The sequence below is a fragment of the Seriola dumerili genome, unplaced genomic scaffold (genome assembly GCF_002260705.1).
Source record: "Seriola dumerili isolate Sdu_G_001 unplaced genomic scaffold, Sdu_1.0 BDQW01000002.1, whole genome shotgun sequence".
NCBI lineage: Eukaryota > Metazoa > Chordata > Actinopteri > Carangiformes > Carangidae > Seriola > Seriola dumerili.
In genome coordinates this window covers 7,818,153-7,829,302 of record NW_019174257.1, presented here as the reverse complement: position 1 = coordinate 7,829,302, position 11,150 = coordinate 7,818,153, and the positions used below count along the sequence as shown (strand labels likewise).

Sequence of the window (11,150 nt, the reverse complement as noted above, 5' to 3'; positions counted from 1 at the left end):
CCCCCCCCCCCCCCCCACACCTAGCAACTGAGATGTGATTGGCTAAACAGTGGGAGGGGGAGGGTAACTGGGAGGGACAAATACCCAGGCTGCTCATGCGCTCTGGCTTGTTTTCTTTGCCTTGATCACAGGAACAATGTTATCTGATTTTCATCTCACTATTGGCACTCTCACCCTGCCCCCTCATTTGCCCACATTCCTACAGTCCCCCCCCCCACACCTAGCAACTGAGATGTGATTGGCTAAACAGTGGGAGGGGGAGGGTAACTGGGAGGGACAAATACCCAGGCTGCTCATGCGCTCTGGCTTGTTTTCTTTGCCTTGATCACAGGAACAATGTTATCTGATTTTCATCTCACTATTGGCACTCTCACCCTGCCCCCTCATTTGCCCACATTCCTACAGTTGCTGTTGCACAATATAATGTGGTTGCGCATTTATTGCTCAAGTTCCTGATCCCATTGAATCAACTTTATCGAAGGGCTGTAACAAATGTTTACTGTGAATGTGTTTGTGCTCTCCAGTATAAGCACCAGGAATGCAGGGAACGGGAGAAGGACCTTTTCTAGGAAACGGCTAATTTTAGTTTACTAAGAACACTGCACAAGTGACTGCCTGCCCATCTGCTCGGCATGAAATAAATCTGACTGTTCAAATGTCAATGCTCATGTGCAGCAGTAGTGAACTGGATGGAACTGCAACACGAAGACACTCCACACCAGCAGCTTAGACAGTTAAAGAGAATTAAAGGAACCGCATCAGTTATTTGTTCATGTCACAGATGCAGGTACAGCTGTATAATGACAGAACAGGTCCCCTTCCTCTAAGCCTCTTCAGATAATCCTGTAGTTGACAAACAGCAGAGGTGTGCGTCATCAGTGCTGTCTATATGGTCTGACTAGTCACATGGTTTCAGGAAAGCCCCAGGTTGCAATACCAACCAACCCTGTGATAACAGCAGCTGATTAGCTAACTATCTGCATCTTACAGGAAGGTTTGAGGAGGATGTGACTGATGCAAGTGCACAAGGTGTTTGCAACAGCAGCACAGGAAGAACAAATGTGAGTTTAATTTGAGGCTGTGCCAGAACCATGATTGCTGTTTACCCCTCTCTTTTTTTTTTTTCTTTTTTTTTTTTCTCTCAGCTCTTATTGGTGACAGTTGCAGCCAGTCCTGGACAGGCTCTTAATCTTGAATTGTCTTTGATTGGCAGTGTGTTTGGGTGGCTTTTAAACAAGATTAGCCCTGATAGCTGTTTTTGATAGCACAGCTATTAAATTGCATTTCAGTTTTAGGGCACCTTGGTAGGCAAAAATATCCTTTGTGCTTGTGTCTTTTTATTTGTCTGTGTGTGGCAGCAGTATTTGGCCTGAATCCTGTAAGCTTGTCTGTGGAGGCAGTCGCCCCAGACACGATGTTGTTGGTGGAAATGTGGGGGTTGGGGTTTTCTCTCCGACTGAAGCAGCTTTGTCTGAGATTCCTGTGCAGCAAATTTCATTACATAAGGGTGCAGTGGGGTGGAGGTGGAGTTAGGAGACAGCTGGGATATAGCACTGGAACACAATAGATGCCTGCTCAATGTAAACATGCACCTCCACAGATGAAAGAAGGATATAGGCCAGAGGGGTTTGTCAGGATGCAGGTTTTACAAATATTTCAAAATGTGCATTGCTGTATACTATAGTTTTAAAAATAATTTAATAATAATAATAATAATAAATCAAAGGATGGATGAATGAACAGGTATTCTCAGAGCAGGTTCTCAGAATTTATACCAGATGCTGTCTGTTAGGACACCCTCTACACATTTCAAAGAATCCCAACTCTTGAAGTGAAACAGGGTTCACTTCATATGTATAAATGTTATTTTTTAAGTTAATAGAATAAGGCAGCATTAAAATGTCTTATCCATAAATATCTGTGTCCTGTTGAACTAGCGACCTGCTCCTCTTTTCTGTTCCTAACGTATTAAAACAGCATTTGGTGTTTGTGTTTCCAAGTTATGTAACAGGCAAGGGCTCAGCCCAGTCTCTGCAGGACAGCCAATCCTCTTTTCCCTGCTCAGTGTTTGGCCTAATTTTTTTTCTTAGCTACATAACAAGGCACCATCAGAGCTGAGCCTATCCTTGCCGTCAGCCAGTTCAGCCTGGCTTCTGTACAGCTGGATGGTCATAGCAGTGACTCACTGCTGTTACCTACCCACACTAACCTGCCTCATTATAGCTCAGCCGTCTTTCTCTACCCTTGATATGCAATTGTACACAACGTTCCTACTTTGTGTCTTCAAAACATGAAGAGAGGCTAGAATAGCTATATAGTACATTTTGAACAAATCATCACGGCAGATAAGCATGTGACTGTCACATAGGCTGCCCCAGACCACCACTGCACAACCAAAGAGTACGCCCAAAGGCTTTAGAGTTTCAACCACGAGGTATCAGCTGAATGAAGGAATGTGGATAGCAGCCAAAAGGAACCAAGGAACCTGTGTTTCTTTTTTTTACTCTTTTTCTGCTGTAGTTTGTTTTTTCCACTTGTCACCCTCTGGCCTGACAAACTGAACCACTGTTTTTTTTTTTTTTTTTTTTTTGTATTCATGTCTTTTCACAGTGTGGTTCAGCAGAGTACATGGCACCTGAGGTGGTTGAGGCCTTCAGTGAGGAGGCTACAATTTATGACAAGCGCTGTGACCTGTGGAGCCTTGGAGTCATCCTCTACATCATGCTGAGTGGCTACCCACCATTTGTAGGCCGCTGTGGTGGTGACTGTGGCTGGGAATTAGGGGAGCCCTGCCACACCTGCCAGGTAAGAATTTGACACACTCATTTAGTCCTTCACCCTTCCTATATCTTGCAGGACATGAGTGAAACTTTAGCACTATCAATCTTCTCCATTCAGGTCAAGGTAATTGATTTAAAAATAAATAAATAAATGTGTGTCCATTTTCAGAACACTTTATTTGAGAGTATCCAGGAAGGAAAATACGAGTTTCCAGAGAAAGACTGGGCTCACATCTCCTCAAGTGCCAAAGACCTAATATCCAAACTTCTGGTTCGGGATGCCAAAAACCGCCTGAGTGCCAGCCAGGTGCTGCAGCACCCCTGGGTGCAGGGGGTAAGTCTAAAACCACCAAGCCATCTGTTCATTTTTTTTTTTTTTCACACATTTCTCATGTTGTGGTTTAAGAGTTTTGTTTCTAGCCAATAAACATATCTATCTTTTTCATTCAGGGTGCGTCTGACACTTTGCCAACATCTATCTTGCATCAAAGGTGAGAAGGCATTAGAGTTACAGCTACAGAAGATTCTATTCCCTCTGACACTGATATATTTGCAACTTAAAATATGTACGTTGTTCACATTTTGGCTGTTTTTGTCTCATATTCTTGTCCATTAGAACCAGCAATGCCAGGGATCTGACATTCTTTGCTGACAAAGCCATGGCTGTGAATCGGCAGCTGGCTGAACAGGATGGCATGGAAGATCAGCAGCAGCAAGAAGCCCCGTTTGTTGTTACTGCTACTGGCTCTTCTATGCGCCTCTCTCCTCCTTCCAACTCCAAGCTGGCCAGGCGCAGGCAGCGAAGCAGCCAGCCCAAGGGAGGGCCTGTCTCTGCTGCAGAGCTCCGTCAGCTCTTGGCCCCTCTGGTTATTGTGGGAGACTGTGCCTGAAGTTGGTCAGCCCTGACCTCCAACCTTCCGTTAAGATTCAAGTCCAGATCTAAGACTCCCCTGAGACTCTCCCTCCCCAGTTCTGGCCCCTCTCTTTGACTCTAGCTGGCCTTGGTTCCTCTGCCATTCAGGCTTTATTGCCTCTCTGTAAAGGGAGATGCTGCTTGCAGCCCTTCCTCTAAATGCCTTCTGCCCTTCTGCAGCACTTCTGAAGCACATTAGCCCAGGGCCTGCATATAGCAAACACACAAATATGTGCTCGTCCAGGTTGGGGAGGAGGGCCAGTTAATGATTTGGGAGAGAGAGAAGTATTTTTGTTATGTTCTTTTTTCATATAACTCAGTTCAGAAGAAATCAGAACACTTATCTTCGAAACTAAGCTCAGACACCAAAGGACAACCTGTTGTGCTGCTCCCATGTTACAACTGGATCCACTGTGAATTAAGTTATCTGGAATGTTCTCTTTGCCTGTATGTGTATGCATGAATGGTCCATCTGCAGATACGTACAAGCTTATGCAATATGCCAAGATGAAGGCTGTTCCTGTCTCGAAGGGATTCAGTATAAGGGGCTGGAAGGGCTGTAAGCCAATGCTGTCCGTGCCTGGTGCGGTCCATTGTGTGGCTGGGGACTCATCAAAGATTTTTTTTTTCCTTCATTTAAGACAAATTCCTCACAACTGAGCCTCCTCTGTAAATGTCTGAGATGAAACACACTCATCCAGCCTGGTGGCCATGCACTTAATGCTCTGAAAGCAAAGAATGTTTGTCTGTACCCAGCCAGCCATGACTTACTGTTGCACCAATTCATACAGTTTGTTATATATATATATAGTGTTTATGACACCATCAGGCAAGTCTAATGGTATTAAATTAAACTATGATGCATGCCTGCCCCAAAATAAGACTTCTGAGCTTGCTCTGAAGTATACCTGGTATGTTGGTAGAGGCTGACTATACAGTATGTTAACTGGCAAGTGAAACTGGGTCATTGTTACTTTCACTGTAGAGAAATCAAGACATGTCCCCTTGCCACAACCAGAACTTGTGTTTTTTTTTTTTTTTTTTTTTTTTTTTTTCCTTTTTCATATTTTTTTTTTTTGTTTTTTTTTCTACAACTCAATTTATGCATAAGACTTAACCTTAAATATCTTGGTAGTAAAGGTTAAAGCTCCTATCAGGAGTTTGAAAAGCACATTTTGGCCAATGTGATCAGTGTCATTTATTGATCAAATATATTTATTTGGACCATCATTTCTTTTCCAGGGTTCACCATTGTCTTGTTTTTCATGACACACCCATTTAAAAATGACATTATAAATTCTCATTACAAAATAAGACAGATGAGATTTTTCTAAAAAGAAACATTAAAAAAAGGAAAAACATTCCACAAAAAGAAAAACGACAAAAAAAAGTCTTCCAAGGATGTGTAGCTGTATTAAGTTTACTTTATTTTTGATGTTTGAGAACTCCATGTCAATGTGCCACACTGATTATTTTATTTTTTTTTATTCTTTTTTTCTTCTCCCCCTCTACCCCTCCCCTTTTTTGTATGGCTGTTAATAAGCTTCTATTTTCTATGTGGTGATTTCCATGCAGGTGCTGTTCAGTTCAGGTGAAACACCGGATGTTTTCCTTTGTTTTTTTTCTTTTTTTTTCTTTTTTTTAATGTTTTGTGTTTTTAAAAGTTCAGAGTATGTGGTGTATGAGGTGAGAAGATCGAAAGAAGAGTTTAAGTTCATCTGGAGCGTTCATGCCCAGTGAAGGCAAGTTTTTAATTTTTTTTTTTTTTTATAAATGTAAGATTTGGCAATAATCTTTTTTTGTTATTGTTCAGATTAAGTTAAAGCTCATTCTAAGACTGACAGGTAATGGACTGGTGATGAGGTGGTCTCACAACACTGTAGCCATTTCACCAAAGAGGGTTCAAGTCATGACATTGAATATGTGATCCATCACCTAGCAGTGAGAAGTGGGGAACTTCTGATTGTCCATGTCCTGTTGCCAGCACTGCAGCGACGGTACTCTGGAAATGGTGTCAAAGGACCCATTATGTTGATACTAGGACACTGTAATAGTTCTAAAAATACCTTTCTACAGATGCATCGTTATGGGGTTTTATGTCTTATAATAAGACTTACTTGAATTTGTGTATGCAGCTGTTTCTTCTCCATTTGGGAAACTACTTTGCTATCAGTAATCTCAAAGCATTAAGCTGATGATCAAGGCAATCTTGGGGTTTTAAAATACCTATACAGTTCAGTATTCTGCCTTTTTCTCCCCTTTGAGCATCACACAAGTTAGTCCCTACTTTTTGATAGGGTTGGATACTCAGAAACGCACAGACTTTGGCCATACTCTGTGATATCCTGAATGGTATATGAGAGTTTTCTTGGTCATGACCATTTCTACTTTTTGTCAAATGGCAGTAGCTTTCTGGACTGCCTTTTATTGGGGATAATGGGACAAAATGATATCTTCAAGCCTACCAACTTTTATATTGTATGTCATTTTGACGTAAGGAAGTGTTAAAATTCATTCAGTCATTTATTCAAATGGACAGTTCATCAACCTCCCCACAATTTGAATGTAGCCCTAAGGCAAAAGCATTTACAATCCAGCAACACTGATCAAATGTTTTATGAACAGTTCATTTCATGGACATGGTGTGGGGTTATTCTGTCTAAATTGATAGTCCTCCAACAATTTTTTGATTTTTAACACTGTCTGAATCACCCCAAACCCACTGTGTTCATTGGGAAGAAATCTGAAATAAATACATCCTTTAAGTACAAAAAGAATTTTGATTTAAAATAAGCACTTTACTGTACCATGTGAATGATTGCAGTTCACTCAAGGCAACATTTATGACAGTTGCAGATTTTTGTATTGTTTTTCTAAAAAAAAAAAAAAAAAAAATGCAATAAAATGTTTTGAACTACACACTTGTCTGTCTGGTTTCTGTAACATCTTGATATTTTTTCATAAAGCCAGGAAGGTTCAAGTGAAAACAACTGTACTTTCCCTGATGTTCTCCTGTATCACTAGTTCCATATTAACCCAGTCTTATCTCTCGGCTGAGGCTGTTTCATCTGATTCAGTGCTGTAAATCCTTTTATCAGTAACACTCCCTGATATCTGAGCTGACTATGTCACATATGTCCTTGGCTGATGGTAAATATGAGCTCAGTTGTCTCCTCACACACACACACACACTGAAATGTGACGGTAGTTTCACCTTGCATTAGTCATGCTGAGAGAGTGGCTGTAGGGGCGCTCTTCGCAGCAATTTGGGCCCAATCTGATGAGACTGATGCAACCTGCTGCAAGAGCTACAGCTCCTGTAAGTCACCTCATGGTTTCCCTGGAGATAAAAAATGACTTCTGCTGAATTGACTGAATGCCAGTGTATCATTTCAACACTATTACTAGTCAGGATTTGTCATACTGTGGTTAAAATCAGCTGTGCAGACTGAAATAATGTCAGTAGGAATATTATTGGTATTACCTCAAGTACTTAAAAATAACATGGGTTTGGCCCAATGATAATCTTTAAGTGAATGAGCAAAGAGAGCACTGAAGAGAATAATGATAATAATAATTTAATAGTAATAATAAATACAATAATAATAATAATGATACTGTTGACGACCTCAGAGATTTGTTCCCTTGACCCATCAACAAGGGCTGCAACTAATTATTTTCATTATCAGTTAATATGCTAATTATTTATTTGCGTAATGGATAAATAGTTTTTTCTATGAAATGTCAAAAATAGTGGAAAATGCCCATCATAAGTTCTTAGATCACAAGGCACAATGATTTCAGATGTCTTGTTTCATCTGGCCAACAGTACAAAACCCATGTATTTTTACATGATTAAAAATATGTGAAACATAAAAAAGAAGCAAATCCTTACATTGTATAGGTGGCGTCAGCAAATGTGTGATTAATATGTGATATATTTTCTGTTAGTCAGCTAATTGGTTAGTTGACTGACTTTTATCACTGTATACATTTACAACATTTTTTTGTGTCATGATGATTCCTCTATTATTCCCTTTTAATTTGATTTTTCTACATGTTTTACAGAAACAAATTACAAAGCTCTCAACAAATCACAAAAGGAAAAAAAAAAGTGTCAATTGCATAACTTCTATTTCAGCATTGCTAACGTCATATGGCAGGAGGAAATTAAATGATGCAACAGCAGTGTGTTTTCTGTACAAACTCCAGCAAAACATGTTTGATTGCTGAGTAACTTCACAGGCAATTGTCTCCCTCTAGTGGAGTGTTTAACAGCTGCATGCGTAAACACACTGCAAAGATTCAAATGAAAATGTATCCTCTGGGTATTCAGTTATGATAAACTAATCTAATCTAATACAGATATAGGAGACTATGTCCTCGGTCAATAGATAAAAAGTAAATATTGATTTCTAATGTGATGACACCAAACATTACATAAAAGTCTGAACAAATCAACCTTTTGTGAGCCACAGATCATGAGATTTCAAGTCATGAGATTCAACTCTTAGATCTGAAAAAGGTCAAGTGAGTTCTATTTGAAGATAGTTTAGAAAACAGGATGTTTAGACAACAGGAATCCTCTATGACTTAATTGTCTTTTGTCCGACACTAATTGTCTTAGCTAATTTTGTTTCCCCTTTAAAGCTCTTTGTAACTTAGTTAAGAAAAGTGAAAACAAATTAAGTTCATCCTGATGAAACATGGATATTGATATGATCCAAGAGACTGGAGACTAATAAATAATAAACTATTTGCACATTTCAAAGAAAAAAGAATATGCTCAACCCTTCCTGGATAAATTATTTTATTGTCATAGTGCTTCACTAGATGGATACTATTTCCCAAAAGCATTTTAGGGCTAAGGTGATCTTAGTCCTATCTTAAGTCTATGGGCTAAGATCATCTTAGCCTGAAGATCCTTTTTGGTTCTGGTCTTCATTTCAAATCATAAATGGCAAGAAGAACAGTGTGAAATAATGTAGCAATGCAGTTACCTGGCTTTCCATTTCATTACATCTTTTAACTCGACCAATACAATAGCAGCCATGTCTGAGAAAAACACAGACAAACAATATGTAGGCCTATACACGTGCACTGAGTTTAATTACAATAAACACGGTAAGATATAAACTTCACTTGATCTAAGATGTCTGCAATGGGCCTTTTTCATGGCAGACACTTTGACCTTCTTGTGGTAGTAAAAGCACATGTTACTAATAACATTAATGATGGTTCTGTTCTATTCAAGTGTCCTGGTAAGTCATAACAGCGACAACGAGCCAGCATGCACAACACCAGGACCCTGAAAGGGAAGCAGCTGAATTAAATTCAGCCATTAATTTTATTATTTACACCTGCACTTGTGATGTTGCTATGAGAAAGTCTTTAACACTCACTGCAGAATTTTTAAATTAAATGGATCCTGTAATTTAATTATTCGACTGCCTTTGTTTTCTTATTATTCTCTCTGAACTTGTAACAGCTGCTATGAGCCTGAGACTTTCAGCTGTAAACATGGTATCTTCGGTTTTCATCAAAGTTACATTTAGGACCCTTTTTAAAAACACAAAAAAATGCAATTTAATACTCACTTCACAAAAATACCAGCCAATATATAAAAATAGAAATGAAAACCAGTGTAAGTAAGGCCTAGAATTATTTACCCAATTGCATGAATGTGTTGATATTCAATCACATTTTTGTTTTCCCAGCAGCATATAACAATTCCTAATAATATTATTAATCAATCATTAAACATAACCAAGACCTGGATAAGCAGCAGAAAATGAATAAAATGAATAGACAGACTAATCATTCACAATTAACTAATTGATTTACATATCTACATCTGAATTTTACATAAGGTCAAAGGTCTGGAATAATAGTACTGCACATTTTCAAGATGGCTTTTGCAAAAAAATCACATACAAAAGCATTTTATAATGTTATTGTCAACAGCAGGCTGGAAAAAACATGCTTGAAACCAATCTTTTAAGCTTTGCAAGACATGTATATATTCTGTGTAAAACATTCAGCTATTGTCTAGGTGTAGGTGACTTTCCAAATTCTCTAAAGACATGTATTTTTATACTAGGCTACTTTCTACTTGTGAAACAGTTATATCAGGTGGGTAAATTTTGAAGTTAAATAATTAGCACCCAGCTATTGACACTTGTTAGAAATATGTATCTGCAAATATATACAAACTATATTTTACCACCTGAAAAATGATTATCATTTTTATATTGTAGAACAATATGATTTATTTATGGATGCAGACATAAAAAAAATCCAATGGAATACATGTTAAAGTGACATTTTCCCAAGATATTAGAAGACAAAACAGATTGAAGTCACAGATTGCATAAGAAACACTACAAAATACAAGAATTCAGCAGTATAAATGATATTATGTTCAGGAAAGTGTGCAGTGTTGTTTACAAAAAAATGTTTACAAAATGAAAAATGCTAAATAAGACCTGTTTAGTGCCTATGTATTATCAAATGTAAAACATTGAAAGGTGAATGAAGTGATACAATAAATTATTTTTTTGTGATGAAAACAGTGTCTTCATTTTAAAATATGTAATTATTTTAGTTATTTATTATACAGTATTAAAATGTCAAAAATGCCTGTTACAGTAGTCTAATATTTACCGTGATAAACAATACAGCACCCTATTACTGTGATGACAATTACAGTGCTGTAATTATTACTGTAATAAAAATTACAGTAGTTTATAGGTACTGTGGTTAAATTTACAGTAAGCATATTGTGGAATGTACTAGGGCAACTTACTTGCTAATTGCTGCCAGCTAGTTACTGTACATTTTACAGTATTCTTCTTACAATGTATAGAAAGTTTCAAAGGTTTAAATATGATAATAAAAAAGTAAATATAAATAAAATAAAACTAAACAAAAAAGATTCTTGACAATAACAAAACAGAAAAAGTCATGATGTCAATAATAAAGCAAAGGTACAAATGTACTGAACCAAAGGACCAAATAAACATTTTGACATCAGGGCATCAGGGCTTCAAAAAAAGATAAGAGCCATGAGTCCAAATACTTATGTTGAGTAAAGAATTTATTTCAGCTAAGAAACTTGGAAAATGTATGTGCCCTTTAGTAGCTTACTTCCTGTGTGCAAAAAACAAACAAACAAAACATATACATATCTAAATAACCAAAACATAGCCTGTGCATCAAAAACAAAAAGATTAGCTGCTGACTGAGTTTCAATTACTATGTCAGTGATTAGCTGCCCAGCACACCTGAGGATGATGATGATGATTGCGACTGGAGCTGATTGGATCAGGTGTCTGTATGGAGTGCACAAAAATCCTGAGCACCTGTAAGTCTGAAATTTGAGAGTCGAACTGGAGGTAGGTATCATGAAGGATTTTAGGATTTGTAAAGTTTGTTTTAGGTCCTGTTTGAACATCTGT

General features: G+C 38.0%; 1 protein-coding gene across 1 annotated transcript in view; it reads left to right on the top strand.

Moving 5' to 3' along the window:
* mknk2 (MAP kinase interacting serine/threonine kinase 2) overlaps positions 1–4,775 on the top strand; it is a 13,933-nt gene extending 9,158 nt beyond the window's left edge. The window contains exons 11-14 of the mRNA XM_022757753.1: positions 2,611–2,805; positions 2,950–3,114; positions 3,231–3,271; positions 3,397–4,775. Coding sequence (XP_022613474.1) covers positions 2,611–2,805; positions 2,950–3,114; positions 3,231–3,271; positions 3,397–3,670 — 675 coding nt within the window. The 3' untranslated portion in view covers positions 3,671–4,775. The remainder of the gene's footprint in view (positions 1–2,610; positions 2,806–2,949; positions 3,115–3,230; positions 3,272–3,396) is intronic.
* The last annotated feature ends 6,375 nt before the right edge of the window (positions 4,776–11,150 follow it).